The sequence below is a fragment of the Pseudophryne corroboree genome, chromosome 1 (genome assembly GCF_028390025.1).
Source record: "Pseudophryne corroboree isolate aPseCor3 chromosome 1, aPseCor3.hap2, whole genome shotgun sequence".
In the NCBI taxonomy this organism is placed as follows: domain Eukaryota; kingdom Metazoa; phylum Chordata; class Amphibia; order Anura; family Myobatrachidae; genus Pseudophryne; species Pseudophryne corroboree.
This window is the reverse complement of record NC_086444.1, coordinates 110064538-110077999: the sequence shown is the minus strand read 5'-3', so window position 1 is coordinate 110077999 and position 13462 is coordinate 110064538. Positions and strand designations below refer to the sequence as shown.

General features: G+C 43.6%; 1 protein-coding gene across 1 annotated transcript in view; it reads right to left on the bottom strand.

The window, feature by feature from the left end:
• Nucleotides 1-13462, bottom strand: part of ITGA2 (integrin subunit alpha 2) — a 280739-nt gene that overhangs the window by 114167 nt on the left and 153110 nt on the right. Inside the window, exons 12-15 of the mRNA XM_063961900.1 lie at nucleotides 10834-10979; nucleotides 7102-7245; nucleotides 6238-6441; nucleotides 3751-3881 (exon numbers count right to left, since the gene is read on the bottom strand). Coding sequence (XP_063817970.1) covers nucleotides 3751-3881; nucleotides 6238-6441; nucleotides 7102-7245; nucleotides 10834-10979 — 625 coding nt within the window. The remainder of the gene's footprint in view (nucleotides 1-3750; nucleotides 3882-6237; nucleotides 6442-7101; nucleotides 7246-10833; nucleotides 10980-13462) is intronic.

Below are 13462 nucleotides of genomic sequence, written 5' to 3'. Positions count from 1 at the left end.
ACCTCCTCCTAAATAGCAGTAATATACCCAAACACCACACTACCCCCTCCTAAATAGCAGTAATATTCCCCCCACACCACACTACCCCCTCCTAGATAGCAGAAATATACCTTCCACACCACACCTCTCCCTCCTAGATAGAGTAATATACCCCATCATACCACGCTACCCCCCTCCTAGATAGAGTAATATACCCCCACATACCACACTACCCCCTCCTTTATAGAGTAATACACCCCCACATGCCACACTACCCCCTCCTTTATAGAGTAATATACCCCCCACACCACACTCCCCCCTCCTAGATAGAGTAATATACCCCCACATGCCACACCTCCCCCTCCTAGATAGAGTAATATACCCCTCATACCACACTACCCCCTCCTAGAGAGAGTAATATACCCCCCACATACCGCACTACCCCCTCCTAGATAGAGTACTATACACCCACATGCCACACCTCCCCCTCCTAGAAAGAGTAATATACCCCTCATACCACACTACCCCCTCCTAGATAGAGTAATATACCCCCACATCCCACACTACCCCCTCCTTTATAGAGTAATATACCCTATACCACACTACCCCCCCTTCACACACACAACACTAATGCAGTCCTAGATATCCATAATATACCCTCACATACCACACTACCCCCTTCTTTATAGAGTAATATACCCCCCATACCACACTACCCCCTCCTAGATAGAGTAATATACCCCCACATCCCACACTACCCCCTCCTTTATAGAGTAATATACCCTATACCACACTACCCCCCCTTCACACACACAACACTAATGCAGTCCTAGATATCCATAATATACCCCCACATACCACACTACCCCCTTCTTTATAGAGTAATATACCCCCCATACCACACTACCCCCTCCTAGATAGAGTAATATACCCCCACATACCACACTACCCCCTCCTTTATATAGTAATATACCCCTATACCACACTACCCCCCCCCCCCCCCCTTCACACACACAACACTAATGCAGTCCTAGATATCCGTAATATACCTCCACACCACACTACCCAATTAACAGTAATACACTGCGACACCCTACCACACTACTGGCAGGATAACAAAGCCATAATGTGACCTTATATGAAGGTAAGCAAGCAGTGCAATTAGTAGTAGGAGGCAGCAGAATAGTTTGCTTGTGTAGGAAACGGCCTCATAAGCAGTATGAGTGACGGTGCAGCACCACTACTCCCACTGAATGCTATATAAAGTTCTGCAGGCACTTTATAAAACAAATCATACACGAAAGCAGAGTCTGTGCACAACATGATGAGGAGGATGCAGATGGTTCAGACAGGGGAGAATTTACAAGTGAAAGGGAGAGGAAGTTTCTATGGAAACAAACTATGTAACCAATCACAGCTGGATTAACGGCCACATCGGCCTGGAGCTGAAAATGTTCAAGGGCCTACTGTGAGTAGCAGAGGAGGTGTGACCAGTTCTGTGTGGGTGTGGCCAGAGCAATGTGGGTGTGTACACCCCTACACTATCAGCCCCAATGTCTCCCTAAATACGCAACAGTAGCAAAATTGCATCATTTTGTTACTAAAATAGCAATACAGTTCTAATACTTCCGATATGGAGGCTGGTCATCATTATGCTGTCTTGATGATAGTCCTATTGATATTTGTACAGCACAATTCTCCAGCCGCCCTGCACTGTCATGCGCCGAAAGTTGCGCTGCACTGACGTTTCACATTGAACCGCTGCATCACTTGCCACGTCACAGTGCAAGTCACTGCTCTGTGCTGCCCCGCCGGAAGGAGGATTCTAGCCACCTCCTCCACCCTGCACTGGTGGCAAGCACCGCAGCACCACAAATCCCATATCCCTGGCTATCTCATAATGCCGCCCGGCACAAAAAAAATTCTGGGGAGAACACTGAAGATCTCTTATTATTGTGAAGTGAAAATCCTAGACACCTATGTCACTTGGCGTTTAGTCAGTAACCAGAATAACTATAGCAGTTACTTAAGGATAAAACATTCGACCAAGTAACACCTCACTGACTTCTCATTATCCCAAGATTTACTATACACTAGTGCTGACTTTATTAGGTCCACCTTCTAGAACTGAAAAGGACCACCCTTTGTCCCAGAAGAGCCTGAATTCTTCATGACTTGGATTCACCAAGGTGCTGGAAATATTCCTTACAGATTATGGTCCACGGGGACATGACAGCATGACACTGTTGCTGCACATCCATGCTGGGAATCTTCCATTCTCCCATTCCACCACATCCCACAGGTGATCTATTGGGACTGTGGGGACCACTGAAGTACAAGGACTACACTCATTATCATGTTTGTGGAACCATCATTAGAACATTTGTGCATTGTGACATGACGTGTATTCCTGGTGGAAGTAGACATTAGAAGATGGACAGTCTGTGGCCATAAGGGGGATGCACATTGTCAGGAGAAATACTCAAGTAGCCAGTGGCATTTAAACAATACTCAGTTAGTAATATGGAAGCCAAGAAAACATTCTGCACACTATTCTCAGTGGCGCACCCGGGGGGGTTTCCGAGCACCCAAAAAAAAACCTCCACCAAAAAAATAAATAAAAATTATATATATATATATTTTTTTTTGCTGCATGAGTATTATTAATGACTGTCTAGGGTCCTCTGCAGCCTGCTTTCTTCCTGGTGGCACTTGTAAGTGCTTAATAAAAGTTTACTTTATTTTAATTATAGTACATATATATCCATGTGCAATTTGTGCATACATATATAAATATGTATATACATACATACATACATACATACATACATATAAACACACACACATATGATATATATACATGCGTATATATATACGTGTACTGTATGTGTATATATATATGCATGTTTAATATGCTATGTGTATATGTATATAAATATATACATAGGTATATATATGTGTAGATCTGTATATATATATATATATATATATATATATATACACAGACACACTAGTTTTACGGACCCAGCATATACTGGGTCACCTCAATCCCCACCCCCGTGCTTGGCTCCACCCAGTTCTGGAAACCCCCCCATGCAAATCCTGCGTTTGCCACTGATTCTGCACAGCCCTACCCCTCAGCCAAGACTCTGAAGCATTGACCCAAGGCAGCATGGTTTCACTAGGCCCCACTGCCTAGAGGTCCACCACCTGCTCTAGGGATCTGGTTCAAGACTGTGGACTTAAATTATACAGTTTACATATGTTACATTATGCTGCTCAGGACTATGGTGTACTTTCCACAGTGCACTGCTGTTATTAATCTGATACATTACTACTTATCATGCACGGACCAACAATATATAATATATATATGTATCAAGAAGCCTAAGGTCATGCACTATTTACTGGTTAGCCAAGCCTCTTTGGTGGCTGGCCACAACCCCTGTGGAGGCTGGCTTCACCCCTAAGCATGGGCATCTGCTACCTCATTCTCCTGGTGGGCCCTTCATGTCTGAGTCCAATACTACTGCTGCTGCTTATTGGATTTTATTTGCAGCATTCTTTATAGATTCAAGGGAACTAATGGGTGCAGCCACATGAGTGGCTAATTACATATCAATATTAACAAGTAGGTATGCCTGATAAAAAAAAAAAAAAATTACCACTGAATGTATACGGATATACTTTTACATGATGCATAATATAACATTTTTATTACTTTTGTTATTAGAATTTTAACTCTCCAATGGTATCACTAGAATTACTGACCAAAGCTGAACGACTTTTTCGTAGGCGCCGACAGATATATCAGTAATGGAATCTCCATTTAAATCCGCATGACCATTTAATGACCTTCCAAAAAATTGCAGGGGAGGCGTGAACAAGGAACCAAGGATCTTCTGTATATGGAAGGAAAAAAGCCATTTATTCATTTCAAAGGGGAAAAAAAGGAACCGTCTGCTACAATAACAAACCATGGGGTAAATTTACTAAGATGGGAGTTCTATTTAAGATGGGATGTTGCCAATAGCAACCAATCACATTCTACTTCTCAATTATCTAGCACCTTCTAGAAGATAATACATGGAATCTGATTGGTTGCTATAGGCAACATCCCATCTTAAATAGAACGCCCATCTTAGTAAATTTACCCCCATGTTGCATTACAAATGAAGCAAATACATTTAAATTTTCTGCATGCAGCGATAATAGTGAGTGCTTTTGTGTCTAGGGAAGAATCAGTGATAGCGCTATATGGTGATGCAGCAGGAGATGTATGTTCCACTGCTGCAGTAGTGATCTGACCTGCATCCTAGGACGCAGGCATCAGATCACTCAGTCACCATAGGGTGGCTTACTGCACCCGTGGTGCTGCACAAGCTGCCCGTCACAGAGGCCAGGAACTCTCCGTCCCTGACCTCTTTCCTCCCCGTAAAAAAGGCGGCGACGCCTCTATTTTCACAAACGGAGGCCAACGCCGCTCCCATCCCTGCCCCCCAGAAGGCAGCAGACTGTCAATCCCTGACAGTCTTCTGCCGTACTGCATTTTGTGTAGCAGGACCGGTTTGCGCTCGTGCAGAACAGGTCCTGCACATGTGCAATGTACCAATAATCGGTACTTTGTGGCACAGGGCACAACTTCGACCACTTCTGAATTAGGCCCCTAGTGAACAATTGCTGGAAACAGTGAATTTATGAATTAAGCTAGATCATGCCCTTCCCAACTCTAACCTGTGTGCACATATAAATCTGCCCTACCAGCAATGTAACATGGTTTTGCCAAAGTGCAAGTTGCTCCTCTTCAGAGTTGCCCCTAGCTTTGAATTAGGACCAAAATGTGTGATTTTAGCATTCTAGATGAACAAAATTGAAGTGGCCTGACAGATTGGGGAGCCCAGTTGCATGTGTTTTAATAAAAGGGGATTTGCCCCGGTCTCACAGGACAAGGGGTTTCAATGTTTGGCTCCCTGATAATGGAGTCAGTATAGAAAAGGTAGGTAATAAGGAAAATCCTATCTATGGCACCAGTCTTAGAAAGACAAACGAGCTTGTGTATTAAAAAGGAGAATATCCTCTGTCAACAAATGTCTAATTTTGTATACTTATATTTCCCGGTTATCTATCATCCGACACTGCTAGGCTACAACACATTCCAGTCATCAAGGTTGAGTAACGTGTCACATGCCTAAGGAAGTGGGATGATACACCGTGAAACGTGTTGCAACCACCAATTAAGGAAACATTATGTTACTTCTACATCTGTATTATGGTTGGTTATTTCCTTTTACACACACACACACACACACACACACACACACACATATATACACATACACACACATACTTGTTACCATTAAGGGGGTCATTCAGACCTGATCGCTGCTGTGCGTTTTCACACGCGGGCGATCAGGTCCTAACTGCGCATGCACCGCAATGCGCATGAGCACCGGACAACAACAGGATGGTGTGAAAAATCCGATCGCACGGGCTTTCGCAAGGTGATTGACAGGTAGAGGCCGTTTGGGGGTGGCAACTGAGCGTTTACAGGGAGTGTCTGGAAAAATGCAGGCGTTACTAAGCGTTTTCAGGGAGGGTGTCTGACGTCAGAGTTGGCCCAGATCAGCCTCTTCTCATCGCATTAAAGGCCGGTACTCACCGGCAGATCAGGGGAGAGATGTGTGCTGAACGGTTTGCTCAGCACACATCTCTCCCCCCCGCTCAGCACAGTGCAATGTGTGCTGAGCGTGCAGGGGGAGACGGGGGGGCGCTCATTTCACCCAGGCCAATCTAGCACCAGCGATAGCGGGCTGCGCATCGCTATCGCTGTGAGGGGTACACACGGAGTGATCGCTGCTTAAAATCTAAGCAATCTAGTCAGATTGCTTAGATTTAAAGAAGCGATCGCTCCATGAGTACCCCCCTTAACGGAGTAAGTCCTGGGTTGCGCACAGACTGCACAAAGTGAATTTTCGCAGCTCTGCGTACTCATGCCATCGCACACTTGTACGGCGCATTTACACTCCCCTTGGAGGTGGCGACTATCTGATCGCAGGACAGTAAAATTAGCAGCCCAGCAATCAGATCTGAATTACCCCCTAAGATTCCACTGTCAGATATTCCAATTTGTTTCTGATTACTGTATCATCAGATCTGTACATTATTTTAGTCAAAATAATCAATCTTCAAAAATATAATTGAATCATTTATCAGGCAAGTAGACATGCATTGAACCAGTATGCTGAAAATGACAATTACCTGGGAATATTTAGTTCTAATGGTGTTTTTATACCCATTGTAAATATAAACTGCTCCGCTATTCTGGTTCTCCAAAGGCGCTCCAACGACGACATCATTAAAACCGTCCAAGTCGATATCAGAAAGCATTGCTATGGTTGCACCAAACCTGGTGTTCTCTGAGTTTTTAGGGCCTTCCAATAGTTCATGTCGACTTAAAGTTCCCTTTCCAAAATAAATAAATAAATTACCAAATGATATGTGGTATTTTCTAATTTTTTTTAAACATTTAACCGTTTCATTAGTGGCTCTCAGGGGCAGATGTTCTAAGCCCCTGGAGAGAGATAAAGTACCAGCCATTCAGCTACTATCATGTTACTAACTTAACAGCTACTAATTAACATGACAGTTAGAAGCTGATTGGCTGATACTTTATTTCCATCCACTTTATTGCTGTCCAAGGCCTAATACATCTTTACCTCAGTGAGGGAGAGATATTTCCAATGATGTTTAGTATTATGTTATTATCTGTAAGTTTATACGGATATATAGAAGTCACCGAGTAAATCTGTGGCTTTATAAAGGCACAATTCATATAGTTTCTGCAGAATGATCCGTAGGCAGCGTTTGCAATGTTCCCTCTCAGTTTGATGAAAATTATTCCCCCGGAATAATATAATATAATGCAAATAGATTCTATGGGACATATGTAATAGAGTCCAAGTTTGCCGGAGGTGAGGGATGCCAGACGATCTCAGAGGTTTTTTTTTAAAGCGGTATTCATTAACAAGGAAAAGGTAAATGACTGCTGCTGTTAAAAAAACCCTCAGAGATCGTCCGGCAATCCGCACCCTATTACATATAGCCTATATATGAAATATTTACCCATTTGATAGAAAACACATAGACTTGTCCTTGCTCTATCTTCTGTTCATTCATGAACATGGGAGCCCCGACGAGTAGAACATCAGTGACAGAATCCTTGTCCACATCCACAGAACACAGAACACTGCCGAAATAGGAGCCAATCTGCAAGCGAGAATCACACACTGAGAAAAATAGCCTTCCATAACCAGGGAGAATTACAGGGTAACTGTGCTGCCGACTTTTAATCCTCCAAAATCCTTCAATTCATTTCTGTACATCACAACATAACAGTGATGTCATTATGGAATTATGGGGGACATTTACTAAGCAGTGATAAGAGCGGAGAAGTGAGCCAGTGGAGAAGTTGCCCATGGCAACCAATCAGCACTGAAGTAACATCTAGAATTTGCATACTATAAAATGATACAAAGCTGCCGATTGGTTGATGGGGCAACTCCTCCTCTGGCTCACTTCTCCGCTCTTATCATTGCTTAGTAAGTGTCCCCCTATGTCCTGTACTAAAATGTTGTATGTCCTGTCTCAATACTGTATATTTTTTTGCCAGCCATTAAAGAAGAGCTAGAACTCTAAATTGCACACCTTAACCAATATAGGCCCTCATTCCGAGTTGTTCGCTCGGTAATTTTCTTTGCATCGCAGCGATTTTCCGCTAATTGCGCATGCGCAATGTTCGCACTGCGACTGCGCCAAGTAAATTTGCTAAGAAGTTTGGTATTTTACTCACGGCATTACGAGGTTTTTTCTTCGTTCTGGTGATCGTAATATGATTGACAGGAAGTGGGTGTTTCTGGGCGGAAACTGGCCGCTTTATGGGAGTGTGTGAAAAAACACTGCCGTTTCTGGGAAAAACGCGGGAGTGGCAGGAGAAACGGGGGAGTGTCTGGGCGAACGCTGGGTGTGTTTGTGACGTCAAACCAGGAACGAAACTGACTGAACTGATCGCAGTGGCAGAGTAAGTCCCGAGCTACTCAGAAACTGCTAAGAAATTTCTATTCGCAATTTTGAGAATCTTTCGTTCGCAATTTTGCTAAGCTAAGATTCACTCTCAGTAGGCGGCGGCTTAGCGTGTGCAATGCTGCTAAAAGCAGCTTGCGAGCGAACAACTCGGAATGAGGGCCATACTGTATATTTTAATTTAACTTTTCCTATAAAATGACATCTCTTAGGAGGCTTTAGGTAATTAAAAGTCTCCTCGTTGCTCAGTCAATTAAATTGTTTCTCTTGGTTGTGGAGTAGTTACAACAGAAGCCATGTGTGCTCTTTCATGAATGATCATGCCTTCTGCTGGCAGAGCTAATTGGAAGGAGAGTCAGGCAGCTGGGGAGATCACTCTTATCCAAATGGATCAGAGACACACTGACACCAATTGGAAGAGGAGTCAGGCAGCCAGCGAGATCACTCTTGTCCAGCTGGATCAGAGACACAATGACACCAACTGGAAGGAGAGTCAGGTAATCAAGGAGATCACTCTTGTCCAACTGGATGAGAGACACAATGACACCAATTGGAAGGGCAGTCAGGTAGCTAAGGAGATCACTCTTGTCTAAATGGATCAGAGACACAATGACACCAACTGGAAGGAGAGTCAGGAAGTCAAGGAGATCACTCTTGTCCAAATGGATCAGAGACACACTGACAGCAGGTATCCCATGACAATGCATAACAGTGTTTGGCTAATGTCAATCATAATCATCTTTGTTGTACAGTTTAAGGCTTTACTTTGACACTTATTGTGTGACATTGCACCTGAACCCATAGTACTGTAACTGGCAATGCTTGCTTACTTGATGCATGGTGGCTCATGCGACTAGTTACATCATCTTGGTGCTAGTATTCAAATGTCCTATGGGCTATATAAGCCTGGCTCCTGCACAGTCTAACTGCCAGAGTAGTAGGTTTATATACTTAGGGGTCTATTTACTAAGCCTTGGATGGAGATAAATCAGATGGAGATAAAGCTCCAGCCAAGCCAAGCTGCTATGTCACAGGCTGGGTTTGTAAAATGACAGTTAGGAGCCGATTGGCTGGGACTTTATCTCCATCTGATTTATCTCCATCCAAGGCTTAGTAAGTAGGACCGTTAGTCTCCACTCCAGTACTCCTTCATTGCAGTGAACTGTGCTCCAGTGTTTGACCCATTTAGGTCTGACACTCCCTCTCAGTTGCTGATTGTGTACCTTGCTCGTGACCCTCTGGTCCTTGTTTTTTTCTTTAACTATCACTTTTTGCACTACCAACTCAGCATTCCGCCCCTGTACTATGTGCCAGACAGTAAACAAGAGACTAGAATGCGAGAAATATTGGCAGAGAGGTTGCACCCTGCGTATCTACACAGCGGAATTCAGTCCTCTATGCTGGCGTCACTGGTGAAAACTACCGGCGTGTTAGACTCCGCACCGCTGTCTCATGTATCACCAACTCTAGTTGATAGGAGCTGTACTTCATGCTATGCTGCCCCCCCAGCAAGTGTCACCCCAAAGCACGTGCCTCACATGCTTAGTGGGAAATCCACCACTGACTGTCCTCCTATGCTGGAGAAGAGACTGCTAGGATAACTCTATTTGGGCCATAATTTTGTCTCCGTGCTTGCCCATGTCATGCTCTGAACACAGTATGGACATAATCTTGACCCAAATAGTTGTAATGTAATTACAGGTAATCAGAGTTATATTTTATTTACATACTTTCCCCTGGTGTAGTTAGACAATCTTCCTACCTTTTTCTATTGTTTTAATGGAAAAGGCTAATTCAGTTCAATGCAGGCAGACAGTGGAGAGGGTAGCATCAGGGGTGTCGAGAGGGGATGGGTTGGTAGAAATTACCCAAACCTGGGTCAGTTGGAGGGGGATTAAATGTCTCCCTTTGCAAAACATAGTATTTTAATTTCTTTCTGGAGGGAGCGTGTCCACGCCTACTGGGATTGGACATGCCCCCTTCAGTACCTGAGCCCAGTGGCTGTCTCAACGGCCCTGGGTACCATAATGTAGCCATTTAAAGGATATGTCCTGGATCAGACAAAACTTAAGGCCTATACACACTTGCTGATAAAATGAGCGACGTCGCTCATTTTCCCCCTCCCTGAGCGACATCGCTCTTTTTATCAGCAAGTGTGTATGCCACTAGAGACAACCGCTGCGCGGCCCCGCGGGTCGGCAACGATCATCGCTGTCGGTAGGGCATGCATGCAGGATCTGGACTGTCGTCCACGACCTGCATGCAGGGCTGGTGGAGGCGTGACGTCACTGAGCGATATGAGCGGTCATATCGCTCAGTGTGTACAGTCAGCAGCCGACCGGCCGGCCCGGGAGGGGGAAACATTAGACGACATCGCTCACAGAGCGACATGGTCTAATGTGTACGGACCTCTAGTTTTACTTTTCTTAGTGTATCTATTAGAGATGTGCGGGTTCGGATGTACTCAGTACTTAACGCCAAATTAGCGCACGTTCGGATTTATCCAGATTTTTTTATTATGAGCTATCCAAAACAGGTGACAGCCAATAAGATACCGTTTTGAGAACCGTGTAAATTCAAGTAAATCCGAACCCGCTCATCTCTAGTATCCTTAAAACACAGTTATTTAGTATGTGGCACTTACTGCATTGAAGAACACATATCTCTTACTTTGGAACCTTAGCAGAAGCAAGATTTACCCCATAGAATGTACAGATATCAAGCGTGTACTCCTTCTACTCCAGTAAGGATTATTTCACCACGAGCCTCACCTACCTGTTCTCCTTTCTGAATCTGAATATTCGCCACGTTCCCCTTGTCGGTAATGCTGTACACCACAACTTGACCAGTGTAATTAGCTCTTGGGGCTCCGGCAACAAAGTTGACAGAGTTCACCATGTTGATAGTGTCTACAGAATATCCTGGAAAGTAAACGTGACACTGTTATCCCTATACCAATGGCAGCAGGCAGTTACTCTACAATATCTGGTTTTAATGTAACCAATTGAAAGCAGATGTACACCCGAATGCACAGAGCTGCTTCCTGGAGATGCTGACAGGAATTAATGGCCCATAATTTCACACCGGCAGTTGTTACAATGCAGGGGGCAACAACATTTCTTATAAAAAAGAACACGCACCTTTTTCCCATTAGCCGGGAGGGTGACATACATTCCAGACCCATAATGCACCCTGGAACTGATCATAGTGTATACAGTATTTGAAGGCATACCTGGCTGATCCAGCAATGACACATCCAAGGTCTATTCAGCATTTACAGACAGTATTATGGGGTACATTTACTAAGCAGTGATAAGAGCAGAGAAGTGAGCCAGTGGAGAAGTTGCCCATGGCAACCAATCAGCACTGAAGTAACATCTATAATTTGCATACTATAAAATGATACAGAGCTGCTGATTGGTTGATGGGGAAATATCTCCACTGGCTCACTTCTCCGCTCTTATCACTGCTTAGTAAATGTACTCCTTTATGAGTACTAACAGACTGGTCTTCATGGTAAGTCAATAGATCACTACCATTCGTGTTCAGCTTCCAATGATTGCTCTGCAGGTTAATGTATTATGGGGTCTATTCATGAAGCAGTGAAAAGAGTGGAGAAGTGAGCTTGTGGAGAAGTTGCCCATGGCAACCAATCAGCTGCTCTGTACAATTATATATTGTACAAATTATAAATGTTACTTCAATGCTGATTGGTTGCCATGGGCAACTTCTTCACTGGCTCGCTTCTCAACACTATTCACTCCTTCATGAATAGACACCCATGTCTGGTTTTATTACTGCCCAGGAGTACTTACCCATAGCACCCTTTTGGGTTATTATAATTAGGGTTTCCAAATGTCAGCGTGTATTATTTTTAGAAATCTAGAGATTATTTTTCATATTTTTGTTTCCTCCAGGAGCGTACTGCTCGTGTGTGGCCTCTCCGGTAAAGAACTTAGAAAAAGTAGCCCTAGGTCACAATAGCTATGTATAGATGGCATCATCTATTAAGGAGTGAGGCTCCAAAAAGCTTAGCTTTAGGAGCTTGACAAAGTGGAGAACAAAATGTGGACTGCTGTATCCTGTGTTCAGCCTTTGGCATAAATTGCAGGGAAACTTAAATCATGCAGAATGTGCTGATTTAGCATGATTTAACGAGGTGATAAGTTTTATAAATAGGCCACTGGGTTACAACATATAATTATTTTTATGCAAAACTAATCTTGTGGTACTGATAACAAGTGTGATATGGTGGTCTTATAAACAAAAACACAAGATTCAAAACAGTTAGTTTAACCCCTTTGTTGTTGGGTTTACTGGGCCCTGTGCTGAGCCTATGTTGGTGCTTTTTGTGCTGGTCACATTCCAACATCAATATCAGCCTGTTTCTTTATGCAGTAGCCACACCACTTGCATCTTATTTTTCAAAAGACTTTGAATTTCAGATAATACATTAGTCTACTTACTGCTTCTAAAATGAATAAAATCTACTCAAAAATACAGGGCTGGTTCAATAAATAAGGTAACAAGACTTCTCATTGCATAAATTTATACAACTCGTACATATACAGTACGTATGATCAGTAGTATGGCATTGGTACAGATTCTTTTTCCACATGGTCCCCATACTTGTTTAAGCATTTCCACAGGAGGAATTATCTGCAGAAAGTTCTTGGCTGTGAGGTTTTTTTTTACCCCACAACTCCAGTTGATTCTGTCTACTAAAATTCATATTTTGAATTACAATTAATTATTGATGTGTCCATCATCAATTACTCATCACATGAAAATGCTGTGAATTCCCAGTAGAACTTGTTAATTGCATGTGTATTTCTCTGCTGACCTAACCCCTGATGAAGTTCTTGTGACAAAACGCGTAGGGTTCATATCCACACCACAAACAGAAAACAGCAATCTGCGGAATCAGACCGTTTAAGCACAAATTGGAATCTACAGTAACAGCCGTGATTATATCATACATTGTGTATTGTGGATACAAAATATTTTATATGACCTAATATCTGTATACCCGTATATACTCGAGTATAAGTCGACCCGAATATAAGCCGAGGCACCTAATTCTACCACAAAAACCTGGGAAAACTTATTGACTCGAGTATAAGCCTAGGGTGGGAAATGCAGCTCTAGCCGTACACAGCCCTCAGTGCCAGATATGCCCTCATAGTGCCAGATATGCCCCCACAGTGCTGCCAGATATGCCCCCACAGTGCTGCCAGATATGCCCCCACAGTGCTGCCAGATATGCCCCCACAGTGCTGCCAGATATGCCCCCACAGTGCTGCCAGATATGCCCCCACAGTGCTGCCAGATATGCCCCCACAGTGCTGCCAGATATGCCCCCACAGTGCTGCCAGATATGCCCCCACAGTGCTGCCAGATATGC